The sequence below is a fragment of the Capsicum annuum genome, chromosome 2 (genome assembly GCF_002878395.1).
Source record: "Capsicum annuum cultivar UCD-10X-F1 chromosome 2, UCD10Xv1.1, whole genome shotgun sequence".
Taxonomy (NCBI): Eukaryota; Viridiplantae; Streptophyta; class Magnoliopsida; order Solanales; family Solanaceae; genus Capsicum; species Capsicum annuum.
The window spans coordinates 134721651-134738177 of record NC_061112.1 but is presented as its reverse complement, the minus strand read 5'-3'; the positions used below and the strand labels follow the sequence as shown (position 1 = coordinate 134738177).

At 36.0% G+C, this 16527-nt stretch overlaps 4 protein-coding genes across 4 annotated transcripts; 2 read left to right on the top strand and 2 right to left on the bottom strand.

The window, feature by feature from the left end:
- Positions 1 to 2888: 2888 nt before the first annotated feature.
- LOC107861267 (probable pectate lyase 16) lies at positions 2889 to 4892 on the top strand. Its single transcript, XM_016706615.2, has 4 exons — positions 2889 to 3611; positions 3723 to 3826; positions 3936 to 4065; positions 4359 to 4892. The coding sequence occupies exons 1-4, from the start codon at positions 2904 to 2906 to the stop codon at positions 4572 to 4574; spliced, it is 1158 nt and encodes a 385-aa protein (XP_016562101.1). The 5' UTR covers positions 2889 to 2903; the 3' UTR covers positions 4575 to 4892.
- A 1625-nt stretch (positions 4893 to 6517) lies between these two features.
- Positions 6518 to 8403, top strand: LOC107859610 (probable pectate lyase 16). Its single transcript, XM_047407070.1, has 3 exons — positions 6518 to 7258; positions 7364 to 7467; positions 7557 to 8403. Exons 1-3 carry the CDS (start codon positions 6518 to 6520, stop codon positions 7744 to 7746), a joined length of 1035 nt encoding a protein of 344 aa, XP_047263026.1. The 3' UTR covers positions 7747 to 8403.
- Positions 8404 to 8406: 3 nt separating this feature from the next.
- On the bottom strand, positions 8407 to 10290 carry LOC107859611 (LEAF RUST 10 DISEASE-RESISTANCE LOCUS RECEPTOR-LIKE PROTEIN KINASE-like 2.7). The gene is made up of 3 exons (XM_016704667.2): positions 9326 to 10290; positions 8970 to 9005; positions 8407 to 8875 (listed from the first exon to the last, which is right to left on the bottom strand). Exons 1-3 carry the CDS (start codon positions 10140 to 10142, stop codon positions 8748 to 8750), a joined length of 981 nt encoding a protein of 326 aa, XP_016560153.1. The 5' UTR covers positions 10143 to 10290; the 3' UTR covers positions 8407 to 8747.
- A 5084-nt stretch (positions 10291 to 15374) lies between these two features.
- LOC124896285 lies at positions 15375 to 16527 on the bottom strand. Its single transcript, XM_047407833.1, has 2 exons — positions 16448 to 16527; positions 15375 to 16233 (listed from the first exon to the last, which is right to left on the bottom strand). Exons 1-2 carry the CDS (start codon positions 16525 to 16527, stop codon positions 15375 to 15377), a joined length of 939 nt encoding a protein of 312 aa, XP_047263789.1.

The following is a 16527-nucleotide window of genomic DNA, read 5'->3' as shown; positions in this document are numbered from 1 at the left end:
CGAATCGAATCTCAATCGAACAAATCCAGCTTTGGTATCAAGGAATTGCGACCTAAATAGATCCAAAATCCAACGGAAAACCTTAATCTGAACCCCCTAAATCTCAGATTTTCGAACCAATCATAGAAAACTTCGATGGAATTAGAATAGGGTCGTCGTCTATGCCTCACCAGAGCTTCGGCAGATCGCACAGTTAACGAAAATGACGTTTCCCGGCCAGATTTCACCTAAAAAGATCAGAAAAACAAGGGTGGGTTTGGAGTCCGTTGAACACTGGTCTCCGGTGGTATTTTTTTTTCGATCGGTTTTCGATGAAGTGATGGCAACAAACACACAAAAAAAAAAATGATTAGAGGTGTTTTTTGATGGAAGATTCAGTCCAGTTTCCGGTGGAAATTCACCGAAAACAGTCAGATGCCTACTTCCCTTCCCCTATCTCATTCAATTTTTGCTTTCGATTCTCACGATTTTGACCTCCCTTTTCTGATCGGGTGTTTGTGGCTGTGAGTATATATGTAGAAGAGGGTGATTTGTGGGCTTCTCATCTGTACCTATGTGTTTATGAATGAAGAAGAAGGATCTTCCAATGAAAAATCCTTTTTTCTCTTTTCTTCCAAAAATAGCGTGCGTATTGATGATGGAGTGGCGTGTTCTGTTGGTGAATGGAAATTTCAGTGATGATGTAGTGTAGAATCTGCGCCTCTTTTTCTTGTGATGTCAAGAATTGTGTGAAGATAAAAAAAATGGCCTCCCTCTTTTCTTTTGGTTGCTGATATATATGGATGATGATGATGATAATATGGTTAAAAAAATATGTAAAAAGGGTGGGGGGTAGGGTAAGGTAGTGGGGTGGTGAGGTGGGGTAGGGTATGGGTAGGGTAAGGTAGTGGGGTGGTGAGGTGGGGTAGGGTATGGGTTGTTAGAATGGATAAAATTTGTTATCAATTTTCTTAGAGTTGGTTGTTTTGTCCTTTTGTGCGGAGGTTATTATATGGGGTAGTACACATGGTAAGACGAGGGTAAAAATGGATAACTTGGGTCTTCGGGAGGGACAAAATTAGGCGTCTACAATGTGTAGGATATTAAGATCATCTTTTTCCTTTTACTTTTAGGTTCAATATTGACTGAGAAATCTTGCAAATAGAGGAATGACCATCATGTCCCCAACCATGAACTACTAGAACAAGAAACACGAAAGACATCATAGTCAAAAATACATGAAATTTGGATAACTCCATTTTTGTTGTACATTCAAACTCAAAAGTAGTTTAAATCTTACTTATGATTTATTTTATACCATTTACTATATACTAATTTTACTTTTAATGTAGAATACTTTCAAGCAATTGAAGAGCTCAAAAAGAATCAACCGATAGATGATCAAGGCAATCCAATCATGTTATCAAGAAAGAAACTCTCTTTTGCTGGCTGGATGTAGCTAGTGGCGTGTATAAGGAAAGGGCGTACGACCTTTACTTCAAGAAGAACCTTCATCGCCTCCAGTGTGAATTGCAAGGTATAGGGGGTTTGTCATCATGCTAGATGAGTAACTTGATAAGATGCGACAGGAAGTTCAGGAGTTTGCTAGGAAGTAAGAGAAGGAACGAAAAAGAAGGATGGAGGAGGAGTGACGGAGGACGACACTTGAGTCAGACGTCTAAGAACTCAAGGTTCAAGTAAATACGTTAATCAAGCTTCCTCGTTCTCCGCCCCTAGCTCTGATGATGATGGTGGAGAGGATGAGGATGATTGAAAGGATGAAATAGAGTATTAGGTGGTGATGTTATTTTAGTTTTGGATTTTGTTAGTTTAAAGTTTTTGAAAGACTTTCTTTTGCTACTTGTTTGCATGTTTTTTTATATTTGTTTGCATCTTGTTTAAGTTGGATGAATATGTATGAAGTTTAGTTGCTTAATTTTATGTTTTAATTGTTTTGAAAGCATTCTCCTACTGTTTTGCTGGTTGTTATTGATTGTACGTTGATTTTCTATTGAAATATGTAGTTTTGGTGTAGCAAAATGGAGTATCATATTAGCAAGGGTCTTAGGGAGGGATATCCCTCAAAATACCAAAATATTAAATTATTTTTTTTATTTAATCTAGCGAGGGATATCCCTCAATATATTTAAATTTATAATTTTTATTATTTTTCACATACCAAGGGTTGTCCTTTACTAAATAATAAATTAATATTATATATTTTTTTAATATAGCAAGGACATCTCACTAAATAATAAATTAATATTATATATATTTTTAATATAGCAAGGGACGTCCCTCACTCTATTATATTTTTCGAAAAAATTGTGAGATTAAAATAACGATGGTTGAGTGTTGGAGTCCGTCACTAATTTGTAAGGTCTCCCTCACTAATAATTAGCAAGGCTCAAATTAGAAAAATACCTTGTAGCGATAACTATCCTCACGAAATCTTAATTAGTGAGGGAGGTTCCTCACTAAATCACACGGCTAAAACAAGATTTTTTTAGTAGTGGTTGAAGGAGCCAGTTTCTGTTCTTTCCATGCATTTGGCTCAAAATAATGCATAATAATTGAACAATATTCAGTGTCAGTGGATATTTCAAATTTTACGTTTTTCTTTATTCTTGATCAAGTCAAATATTACTATATATACTTTATAAAGAGGTCAAATCCCAGTTAAATTAAGTGTTTCTAAAGAAAAAAAAATCTTAAATCTCTCAAAAAGTCAATCATCCAAAGCTCGTGCAATCACGTCTATTAATGCTCCCCAAAATCTTAGCCAAAACGTTGACCATATTGCAAAACGAATTAGTCTCAATATTCTATATCATCGTGGGCACCACCTTTGTCACGCCCTAATATATATCAACAGTTCTCCATAGTTCGTATAGCACTCACCCTCTAACTTCCCTTTTGTCATCATGGTTTCTTTAGCACTTGTACTTGCTCTTCTTTTTTTGGGTGTCTCAACTTTACAAGCGGAGTACTATGCACCTTATACTCCTAAAAAAAGCTATGCACCTACATCTACTACTAAAAAGACTATGAACGTGATCGATTCTTGTTGGCGTGCCAAGTCAAACTGGGCCAAGAATCGCCAAGCATTAGCGGATTGTGCTGTTGGCTATGGCAAAGCAGCCATCGGAGGGAAAAATGGTGCGATATACGTAGTTACTAATCCGTCGGACGACCCGGTAAACCCTAAACCAGGTACACTAAGATATGGTGTAATCCAAACCAAACCACTATGGATTATTTTCTCAAAGGATATGGTTATAACGCTAAAGAATGAGCTTATGATGAATAGTTACAAGACTATAGATGGAAGAGGTGCAAAAGTGGAAATAGCATATGGACCTTGTATAACAATTCAACGTGTTAGCCATGTGATTATACATGGGATTAGCATCCATGATTGCAAGCCGGGGAAAAAAGGCATCGTCCGGGATAGTCCGGTGCATGCCGGCCATCGCAACGGCGCCGACGGAGATGGCATTGATATATTTGCATCATCAAATATTTGGATCGACCATTGCTATCTTGCACGTTGCACTGATGGACTTATTGATGTTATTCATGCTTCTACTGGTGTTACCATTTCCAACAACTACTTCACTCAACATGATAAAGTGAGACATTAGAATTTGCACTTAATTAAGTGATAGATTCAAAATTGAATAAGCTAGCAAACCATGAATTTTATCTTTGTCCAATAATACTGACAAAATTCTGATGAGCAGGTCATGTTATTTGGACACAATGACAACAATAAAGAAGACACGGTTATGAAAGTTACGGTAGCCTTCAACTACTTTGGACCTGGTTTAATTGAAAGAATGCCAAGGTAAATATAATTTCTCACACTCTCAAAGAAAGAAGAGAAACATATATAATCTCATATCTACATATTTATTTATTTGAAATTGTGAATTTTGAAATATATATACATGCAGAGTGAGACTAGGATATGCTCACGTGGCCAACAATCGGTATGAAAAATGGTTGATGTATGCTATTGGTGGAAGTGCTAATCCAACCATCTTCAGTGAAGGAAATTATTTCTTGGCAGCTAAATCCACAGAAGTGAGTATGATGCAGTTTTTAAAAAATCTAATTTCCCATATTCTAATAATCCATGACAACTATAATTAGGGTGTTTTAATAAATAATACTAACTTCTCAACCAAAAAAAAAAAACACATTTGTTATGTTTTACATATAATTTACTCTTCAACTCTCGTGTTGGAATGAATTATAGCCATAAAAATATTTGTGACTTGTTTTATTTCAATACAGTCAAACAATATCGCATAATACATAAACTCTTACCGTAATATTACTAGCAATTAAACAATTATTATCACTGGATTATACAGGTTACAAAGAGGGAAGCTAAGAGTGGATGGAAGAATTGGAAGTGGAGGTCTTCAAAGGATAAATTTTTGAATGGAGCTTACTTTGTACCATCTGGTTATGGGACTACTAATCCATATTACACAAAGGCTCAGTCATTTTCAGTGGCTGATGGTTCATTAGTTCCTTCTTTAACGGCTGATGCTGGACCATTGCGTTGCACTGCATATAAATGTTAACCTGTTTTTTTTCTCTTTTAACCCTTTCTATTTTGGCCTGGAACTAATTAAGTGCATATATAATTGTTTGTGTTATTTATGCACTTTTTTAATTTTATTTTTCTTCTACCAAACGGGGACTCTTAAAAATCAGAATCCCTGAGAATGAGATGTGAAGAGTACTGTGTTGAGGATCCATTTTGGATATTGTATTGATCATTAAAAAACTTTCATGTAAATGTAAATATATGCGTAGTATATTGGGAAAGATCTTAGCAATTGGTCTCTCTTTTTTGCTCAAGTTAGAATAAATAAATAATATTCGCAAGTTTGTATTGTTAGTCATTACGTTTTCAGGGAAAACACGTTTTTTAAAAATTAGAAAAATATCTATTTTAATAAAAATTAAAAAAAAAACAATTCAATAAATGACATTCTAAGTTCATAGATTCCTTCTCACCACTTAATTAGCTAATGCCCCTAACCCCCACCGCGCGCCTTGATCATCCCACTAAATAAACTTATTTATTAATTCAATTCAAATCCATCCATTTAACCCATTCAGGGAAAAGAAAAAATAAATTTCCAAAAAAAAAAAAAAAGAACCTTTCCTAAGATAATTTTCCATTGGAAAGTAAAAGGGATTTGCCTTAGTAAAATTATCGGGAACAAATTTTCCATCATACTATATCTATAAGAAATAGGGGAACTAACAGTCAATTAGAAGCATATTAGGATGGTAAGTACATCTCACATAACCCTAGACAAATTTTTCATCTGCATCTTTAGGAAAAAAGAAACCTACACACAATAGAAGCGCTAGCATACCGTTGAATAAGAGGGAGAAAAAGGATAAGAGATTCTAGGGAGGGATGAACAAAAAAAAACACCTCATTTTTTTATCGTTGATTTATGATCATGGATTTTATTATTCCTTTTTTTAAAACATTTTTTGGTAGGAAATTACAAGATGATTAAATGAAAAAATTGAACCCTCACCGATAAGTTAAAAACTAATCATCCAAGCAACTAAAATATTTCATTATCCCATTCAAAAGGTGAAGAGGAAAATGTTTTCCCAAAACCCAAAATGTTAAAAGGATCTAGTGGAATTTACTCAAACTTCAAACCAATGAACCATCTCCACAAAACTATAGTATCATACTATCACATATCATTCCATATCCCTACAATTGAAAATTTTTAAGATCTGATGCAGATTGATTTGGTCGATGTCCGGTCCATAAAGAAATAAATTTTGAATCTAATTCAATCCCACGAAATCATGAGTAGGTATGACTTAAGTCCATATAAAAAAATCTAATTAACCTCACCCTAACCCGATGTGGGACTCAACAAAGTCTCCTAACAATACTAATAGAAGGGTGCACTGTGCACACAAAAGAAATTAAACAATTTTCGAGCAATGGTTAGTTAAAACTTAAAAGACATGATTATATGAAGTGAATTCTCTTTTTATTAGAAAGTGTTAGGGGGTTAAAAGTTACAACTTTGTTTAATGCGACTCATCAATATTAATAATGCTGAGCACTACCACTACTATAAGAGAAGAATGAATCGTTATGTGGCAAGTTCTAGATTTCATGAATATTAATTAACGTATTATTGTAGAGGATTCTGATTTTCCAGTACACTAGTTATATACTCAGTCATAGCATTAACACGTGTCTCATTTTAGAACTCGTAATCCTCAAACTTGGAATAATTATTCTTTTTCAAGTCAAAATATGATGCTATATTTTGTACCTAGGCAATGCTTACTCAAATAGTTCATTTATTTTGTAGCTCGTGCTCTCACGTTCAATGTTTTAAGTTCCAAATATCTCACCAAACAGCTAGTTGAAATTGACATATTCCATCATGCTAACCACCCCTACTACAGACTATATAGTTAAATTTCACTCTAGTGATTCTCATGTACGTCATTACATAATTAATTAGCCATGACAAAATCAACTAATTCCCTCCAACTATTTGCATGGCTTCTAATTTGTTTTGTTTTTACCTTGGTAGCTGGTAAATCAAGTCATGAAGATCCAACCAAATCACTACATGATTATCTTCCAAGTTATTATCCTCAGCCTCACAAAAATGGCCTCCTCAATGTCATCGATTCATGTTGGAGATTGAAAGGCGATTGGTCGTCAAATCGGAAGGCTTTAGCGGATTGTGCATTAGGCTTTGGAAGTAGTACCATAGGAGGTAAAAATGGTGACATCTATGTAGTCACTGACCCTTCTGATGACCCTGTAAATCCTAAACGAGGCACACTTAGATATGCTGCAATTCAGTCCGAGCCACTTTGGATCATTTTCGAAAGGGACATGGTGCTTACACTGGAGAATGAACTTATGGTGAATAGTTACAAGACTATAGATGGCAGAGGTGCAAAAGTTGAGATTTCTAATGGTCCATGCATCACATTGGACTATGTCACAAATGTCATTATTCATGGGATTAGCATCCATGATTGTGAGGCTGGTAAAAAAGGCATGGTTAGGAGTAGTCCTGAACATGTTGGTGAAAGATTAGGCTCTGATGGTGACGCCATCAGTGTGTTTGGATCATCAAATGTTTGGATTGATCATTGCTATCTTGCTCGTGCAACGGATGGCCTACTCGATGTTATTCATGCTTCAACTGCAGTAACCATCTCCAACAATTACTTCACTGAGCATGACAAAGTAAGTCACTTCCTTGTCACTGGATGATATGATACTCTTTCATTACATTCGAGTCCAACTATATAAAGTGATATTTCAGCTCTGACCTTGAATGAAATTTTCCAGGTTATGTTATTGGGCCACAACGATGAATATACTGCAGACAGAATCATGAAAGTCACAGTAGTTTTCAACCATTTTGGCCGTGAACTAGTTCAGAGAATGCCAAGGTACATTGTCAAGATTAATCACAGTAATTGAACAAGTGTCAACAATGATCAAGATTATCAAACATTTGACATTTTTTTTCCCCTTGCAGGGTTAGGTATGGGTATGCTCATGTGGCCAACAATTATTATGATCAATGGTTAATGTATGCCATTGGTGGGAGTGCAAATCCAACAATATTCAGTGAAGGAAATTATTTCATTGCTCCTGACAAAGCTTACAACAAAGAGGTCTACAAACATGAAACTACTTTGTTCTTAAATTGGAAAGCACAAACTTAGCAATTGTAAACAAAAAAGTAACTTATACCAATGCCATTGCCGTTACTGTATATAGATGATTAACGTTAGCCATTATATAAATTACAGGTCACCAAGAGGGAAACTCAAGAAGAAGGATGGAAGAGTTGGAAATGGAGGTCCTCCAAGGATGTGTTTTTGAATGGAGCATATTTTATTCCATCTGGATATGGAAGTATTGCTCCAAAATACACGAGAGAACAATCATTCATTGTTGCTCAAGGATCTTTAACCCCTTCTTTAACTTCCAATGCTGGTCCTCTTCAATGTGTTGTCAATGAACCTTGCTGATACTGAATTTCTTCTTTCCGCCTTTTCCTATCACCATTCTTTTAATGCCTCAAAGTATACATAATATCTTGGAATTACACATGTTTAATATGTAATTCACGTGTACCATAGTTAGCAAGTTCAAGAAAGATTCAGGCTTTAGGGGTTTGTGTTTCTTTGAGATACATATGGAGAAAGTTGTATTCCTTACATAGCTCATGCACAATTTGTTTTGTTCAGAATGAAATGGATTTTGATGGGTGTTATATAATGTCAAAAGGAGCAAATTTTTAACGCATATTGAATTGCTAATGCTTCTATCTCTGCTAGCAAGAGTACTAGTGGCAACAGAAGTTTAAGTTCGAAATTAGACAACCACAGATATTCAAATAGATAGACTACAGAATCAACCAACTTGACTGGTGCTCAAAACTAGACTCGAATTCGATACACACAGTAAATGGAGTTAAAAAAAAAAGTAAAACAAAAATGGCCTCACAAGGTGCAGAGATTCTCTAATACATTCCTTACTCCACATACAAGCAATGTCAAACATGCTAAGACCAAAAGTTGGTTCCTTAAAACTTACAAACAGAACCGATTAAAGTGAATAAGCTATATAAAATATTGAAAGGGAGAAGGGGAAAATGGTAAAAGAGAAGTGAAAAAGTAAAGGAAGAAATGGAGCAATTTTTTTACTTCAAAAGAAGATCTCAGAAGAGTCTATTCTCATTGGTTTGAACTCCATGAGTTACTGGTGCTTTTGCTCTCAGTTTCCTCAAGTACCATACACCAGCTCCTATTCCAAATGCCCCGGCTACTGAAACTGCAGTTGCTGTCCCTGCAGCATTTCAGATAGTTAAGCTATACTATTGAATGTTCTTAAAATATCAATCAGCCAATGCGGGAATTGATCAATAAAATTTGATTGTTACCTGCAACAACTCCTCTTCTGTGAGAGCCCGTATGATCTGTAAATTAATAAAAATAAATCAACTTGAGCTGTATATATTTAATCAAGATTAACCTTAACATGATTGATGAAAATTCTTATAGTGATGCATATTGAAAATCAAGCAATGATGACAAAAACAGAAAATAGACAGTGCTGTTCAGATAGTAGAACAGCATTTCAGAACGTGAGTTTAAGTTCTACGCACTGACAGTACATAAAATATTTACCCAATCGGCTAATACACATAACTTCTTTTAATAAGATTTGATAAATATTAATGTACTCTAACATGTTAAGTTATGCGGAGCGTATATAACTTAAATCCTTCAGACGTACCATTACAGTAAGTTGTACTGTTCCCTTGGTCACACAGGCACAAGAAATCCTGTGTTTCTGCATCAAAGCCACAAGTTCCCCCTCCCTTAGCAATATCTTGACACTGCAGACATCGCGTAGTCACAGGAATGTCAAAATCAACTCTGATCCCATACTCGGGTGCCTGATCAAATGCGGGGGTTGAACCAAGATTCCTCCAATAGACACTAGTATAGCTTGCACAATGCTTCAACATCAGCCTCAAAGATTCAGTAGCTTTTGGATAGTAAGAACAACAAGAACTACTCCTCAAAGCAGAAGGACATTCAGGCATGTGCCTACAAAGATAACTAGAACTATCACAGGTTGAATCACACTGATCAGGGAAACGCTCGCAGAACATAGGTTTTGGCTCAACTAACACATCAGTTTCACTACAATTGAAGAACAAGTAGTCATTTTCATGGGATAAAGTGAAATGTGTGCTAGTATCTAGGCTAAACGGCCTAGTCGGTCGAAAATTATCACCATCTAGACAGTTCCACATTAAGGGGTCGGTCACAAGAATATGTGGATCGATATAACTTAAATTTCTAACAGGGTATCTACCAGAAGGAGTTCTAAGTTGAAGCTGACCACCAGTGCATACAAGAATGTGCCTATAATATGGACTGCCACAGCCATCATCAATGCCAAAAGGGTACTGAATTGGGAGATCACCACAAGAGTTTCTGCATATGCTTGATTGAGCTTCTGTTATGCTAAGAAATTGAAGTGTAAGGAAAATAATAAAGATGGACGCAATGGCCATGTTAGACTTGCTTGGAGGTGTTGACATTGATTTTCTCTACCAAGATTTTGTATAGTTAAGGAAAACTGTAGCATTAGGAAAGTGTTTATGATGATTAAGGAGAATCTTTGCTGTTGGTTTTTGCTTTATATACCTTTCACTTTTTGCCCTTTTTCTTTTCAGAAGCTTCATTTTTGTACTGGGGAATGCTTTTGCTTTAGAAATAATTGATAAAGAGCTAAATGACTTTAGATTTTTAAAAGAAAAGAAGTATGTTTTTGGTTGGCTCAAGTAGCAGTAGTAATATCTGCTTCCATTAAGAAGATTACCTGCACATTACTTTTTTAAAGCTAATGGAACAATAGTTTAGCCAGAGTATTTCGGTATTTGCAATTTAGAGGTCGAAAAAAGAGGATGAATCGAAATATAGTTGCTACACCAAATAGTAGGTGCCAAATATAAATACGGAAACTAAAGATGTAATTGCGTTATAAGGTGCCAATGGGATAGATCGAACTAGCTTGAAATTGGTGTGACATGCAACCCCCTAAAGCTCCCAAAAACAACAAAAGAGCGTACTATTATTTGCAACTACTTGTTTAGCTTAAGTTTCAACTGAAATACAATATGAACTTTAAGTGAAATATTAAAATATTGTTTTGAATGGGTATTTCTAGTGGAATACTGGTTCTAGTCAACAATTTTGGTGAAAAAAAAAAAAAAACAAGATCAACAGAATTTGCACTAACTCTAAATTATGAATCCGTCACTAGCGTATACTCCGATAATATTTGTAGCTATTTGTCGTGAAGGGGGGAAATGTAGGCCCAAATATAGGTTGGGTGTTCTTCTTATTATGGATCATGAGTAGGCCAGCTAAATGAACAGCCCAAACTGCAGTTGGCAAATGTGCAGGCAATGGGACTGATGGGGAGGAGAATTGTATGATTGGGCTTCATGTTTCTTGGATCTTTATTTCAGAATCTGTTCTCTCATTCACAAGCCCATTTCCCAGTTCATTGGGTATATTGTGTAACATCAAACAACATCATCCATGTAATTGTAATGATGTTGGATTTTTTCTCCAAAGGGATAATTACGGTCCTAAACACTTTGACCAAAGTTTATAAATATATACAACGTATATAGGTTATGCATAATTTATACTAAATACACATATAATATACATTGATAGTCTATATGTTGTATGATGTTGATACTCTAAACTCAACCTCGCAACTAGTATCTTAATAATCATGTTAGTTAACCTTTGCAATGTATAGAAAATACCAATTTACAGAAATAAGAAATCCGTATCTTCAATTCACCGCTAAGACTAGAAAACTTGTCAAGAAATGCAATAGAAATAATATACAAATTCATATTAGATATCAAAATTAAAAACTTAATAGTTAGTATAGTATTGATCAATGTAAAATGTTTTGGAAATGCTTTCATCTATGAAATGATCTTCTAATGTTTAACAATTATGATTTACTAAAGCATTTCATATTGGAGAAAAAACTGAAAGAAGAAGATGACTTGTGAAAAAATTTTCCTTCTTTGTATTTCGGCATCACTGTACATGTATAAATACAAGTAAAGAGAATCACATTCTGTTAGGCCTACGACAGCTGTACAAATTCTATTTGTCTAACCTACAACTAAATGAAAAATAATAAATTGCTTACATTAACTGATTAAAATTTGGAAAAGAAAAGAAGGTTCCACAACTTAATGACTCATGCAGTCCATGTGTCATGTTTGATCTAAAATCGATGGTCCAGATGTAATCTCCCTTAAACTGTGGACTTTTCTTCATTTCCTCAGAGCTCAAGTTTACTTCATCTTCATTATCATTACAAGCTTAAGGTTTGCTAACACCAACATCCCCCTCAAGTTGGAGGGGGACGAAGTAACACCCAACTTGCAAATAAGTTGCTAATGAGAGGGACCAGATAATGGTTTGGTGAAAACGTCAGCAAGCTGAGATTGAGAAAGAAGATAGGAAAGAAAGATTAGGCCAGCGAGGAACTGTTGTCAAACGAAGTGACAGTCCAGTTCGACGTGCTTCGTTCGTTCATGAAAAACTGGGTTTTTCGCGATGTGAATCGCAGCCCGGCTATCGGAGTGCAAAGTGACCGACAAAGAAGGTGTGATGGATAAATCGGCAAATAAAAGAACCAACCAGGTAATCTCGGCAACCACTCTTCGCATAGAACGATATTCAGCCTCCGCCGATGATAAAGAAACTAAAGATTGTTTCTTTGATTTCCAGGAAACAGGAGATCCCCCAAAATTAATGTAATATCCACTCATTGAGCGCCGAGAAACAGGGCAGGATCCCCAATCGGAGTCACAAAAAGCCAATAAATCGAGGCAAAGACTAGCATTCATGAAAAACCCCAAGTTGGGGTCTTTAAGAAGATAGCAGAGACAGTGAAATGCAGCATCCAAATGAGATTGACGGGGGGTTTGCATAAACTGAGAGAGATGTTGTACTGAGAAGGAGAGATCTGGGCGAGTGTGTGTTAAAAAATTTAGCTTGCCCAACAATCGTCGATAGACAGTCGGATCCGAAAGCAACTCACCTTCATCCGAATGGAGCTTGTGAGTGGGATCAAAAGGAGCACAGGCAGGAAGGAGATTGAAGAAATTGAACTCTTCGAGCAACTCCATGGTGAATTTCTTTTGAGTAAGTATCAAACCAGTTGGCTCCTTAATTATTTCCATTCCAAGGAAAAAGTGAGCAAGGCCAAGATCCTTAATACGAAACTCGGCATGTAGAAAATCTTTTAGCATCCGTTGTTCCTGTAAATCATTTCCTGTAACTAGAATATCATCAACATAAACAGCGAGGATCGTAATAAGACTGCCAGATTTCTTAAAGAACAGTGAATAGTTGTTCAATGAATGAGAGTATCTCTTAAAACTTAAGGCAACTGTGATTCGAGCATACCACTGTCGGGATGCCTGACGTAAACCATCAAGAGACTTCTTTAAAAGACACACATGATTGGGAGATGGTGGATTCATACCCGAAGGGAACTTCATGTAGACAACCTCCTGTGAGTCACCATGTAGGAAGGCATTGTCTACATCAAGTTGAAATAGATCCCAACCAAGTTTGATAGCCACAACCAATATGCATCTGATGGTAGTCATCTTGACAACAGGTGAAAACGTTTCAGTAAAGTCAATCCTCTGTTTTTGAGTATCACCTCATATGATCAAACGAGCCTTTAACCTTTCTAAATTTCCATCAGACCTATATCTGGCCTTGTAGACCCATTTACAGGGTAAGGCACGTTGTCCTGCAGGCAGTAAAACAACATCCCATGTCTTATTTAGGTTGAGGGCCTCAAATTCTTTAGTCATAGCCATTTGCCACCCAGGACTCTGGGCTGCCTGGGAATAGAAAGAAGGCTCAGAAATGTAGGAGGTAGAGCTAAGAAGGGATTGATTGGTTGGAGAAAGAGCAGAAAATGAGAGAATATGAGGAGTGATGTGAGCAGAAAAACAAGAAGTGGTGATAGGAGAGAAAAAACTGAATTAAAAATGTAATCCTTAAGATAACTGGGGGGCTTATGAATTCTTGTAGAAGTTCTAATGGGAGGAGGAGGAGGAGGAGTGGGGATAGGAGTAGAAACATCTGCAGTAACATAGTGAGTAGAGATAGAGGAATCAATAGAAGGGGAAGAAATGAGTTCATCAGAGTTAGTAAGGAAATGATCGTGAGAGTGATTAATGTGATAAAAAATTGATGTATCATCAGAAGAAGTTGGAGATGATATAGTGGGGAAAAAATTAAAGTTGGTAGTGTAATGGATGTAAGAAAGACAGTTTCGTGAAATTTGACATTTCTGGAGACAAAAATTTTCTTTGTTTCAAGATTGAGAAGTTTGTAACCCTTCTTTCTAGTTGGATAACCAATAAAAATGCAGGGTACATCCCTAAGATCAAGTTTAGATCTATGAACAGAGAGAGTGCAAGCATAAGCAAGACAACCAAAAGCCTTTAGGTAGTAATAGGAAGGTGAAATACCAAATAGGACCTCATAAAGGGTTTTGTGATTGAGAGTGGGGGAAGGGAATCGATTTATGAGAAAAGTTGAAGTCAATAAACATTCACCCTAAAAACAAATAGGTAAATTAGATTGATATAACAGTGCCCTATAAGTCTCTAACAAGTGCTTGTGTTTTCTCTCAACAACTCCATTTTTTTAGGGGTGTATATACAAGTAGTCTCATGTAGGATTCCTTGGGAAGAAAAAAAATGAGACCCCGCATAGCTACTCCCAAGTTCTAGGGCATTGTCTGATCTAATTCTCTTCACCTTTTTTCCAAATTGTCTTTCTACCAGGCCCAAGAAAGATTTAAGAAGAGTAAATGCATTGGACTTGGTGGTAAGTAGATAAGTGCAAGTCCCCCTACTAAAATCATCAACGATGGTTAAAAAATATTTGAAACTATCATGAATATATTCTTTATAGGGTCCCCAAGTGTCAATGTGTATAAGTTCAAATATGCTTGAGGTTGAAATAATGCTAGAAGGAAAAGGTAATTTGACTTGTCTTGCTTTTGCACAAATAACACATTGATCAAGTAAATGAGAAGAAGAACATGGAATGAAAGAAATATTTCTCATATTAGATAAGGGTAAATGCCCCAAACGGTTGTGTCACAACAGTACATTTGATGAAACAAAACTTGAACATGAAGTAGAAACTAAAGGCTGTAAGTCATTACAACTGAAGAAAGATGGATAAGAGTCCTTAATTTTCTCTAAAGAGATAAAACTAGGTTTGAAGGATTGGAGTAGATAAAGTCCCTCTCTTTGTCTACCAACAACCACTGGCCTCTTCATTGAAGGGGCCTGCAAAATAGCACAAAAAGGAGAAAAAATAAGAATACCATCATCTAATTGACATAATCTATGGATGGATAATAAATTGAACTTCAAGGTAGGAAGGAATAAGACATTTGAGATAGTGAAATCAGGAAAAATATTAACAGATCCGGCTTGAGTGACTTTAACTCTTTAAAAATTAGGAAGATTGACAAAAATTGGTTTAGAAAGAGTTTTAATATTGAATAATAAACTCATATCACAGGTTATATGCTCAGATGCACCTGAGTCTAAGATCCAAAGAATAGGGGAAGGTTTAATGGAAGAGCGTTTAGATATACCAATACAATTAGCACTGACTGCAACTTCAGAATTGATTTTTTTTGGGATCTCAAATTTTGCTTGTTGAAGAAGGTGACAGATGTTGTGATATTACTCCTGAGTGATTCCCTTATGGGACGTTGAGTTAATTCCTTCAGGATCAATTCCAATTGTTGTATTTCCAAAAACATGACTAGGGGGATTCTTTTTACTCTTGGTGAATTTGAAGTCTACTGGAAATCCTATTAGTCTATAGCATTTTTCAGCAGAGTAGCCAGGTTTCTTACAGTGAGAGCAAATCAAATTATTTCTCCTACCATCATAGGTCCTAGGATTGGTGAACCTCTGATTTCTAGTTACTAGGAAAATAGATTCAGCTGGGTGTTGAGCAACTTTGATCTCCCTTTGTTTTTCATATTGAACCAAAAGGGAGTAGGCTTGGTTAATGTTGGGAAAGGGAGAACACATGAGAATGTTACTTCTCACTCCTGAATAAGTATCATTTAGCCCCATTATAAACGAAATCAACCTTCCCACTTGATGGGATTTGGAGGTTTTTTCTTTACCTCCACAAGTGCAATCACAAGTGCAATGATTGCTGGTATCAAGGCAATCTAATTCATTCCATATCCTTTTAACCTTGGTATAATATCCTGTACCATCAGAGACACCTTGTTGCAGATCACTGAGCTCTTTTTGAAGTTGATATAACTTAGGTCCATTGCTTTGACCAAATCTGTCTTTCAACTCTTTCCAAATTTCTCTTACAGATCTGAAATAAATTACAATTTCAGCAATTTCCCTGGATAAAGAATGGAGAAGCCAGGAGATAACCATGTCATTGCATCTATTCCATGCTGGAAATAAAGGATCAGAAAGCTTGGGCTCCAAAATAGTTCCATCAATAAGCCCAAGATTGTTCTTAGCGGACAAAACGATGAACATAGCCCTCCTCCAAGCACCATATCCGCTGCCATTAAATTAAGCATTCACCAGCAACATACCAGGAGAATCAGAAGGATGCAGGTAAAAAGGGTGTTCGTGTTGTTCATTGTTAATGGTAGCTGAAGGGCTACCAACAGTTAAAGGAGATAAAGTCTCACTGTTTGTAGGAGTTTGATTACCAGGTGGATTCATCATGATGAAATTACAATAATAATGAAGAAAGAGCAAGAAAGATCTACCGCTTTGATACCATATTAGAGAAAAAACTGAAAGAAGAAGATGACTTGTGAAAAAATTTTCCTTCTCTGTATTTCGTCAT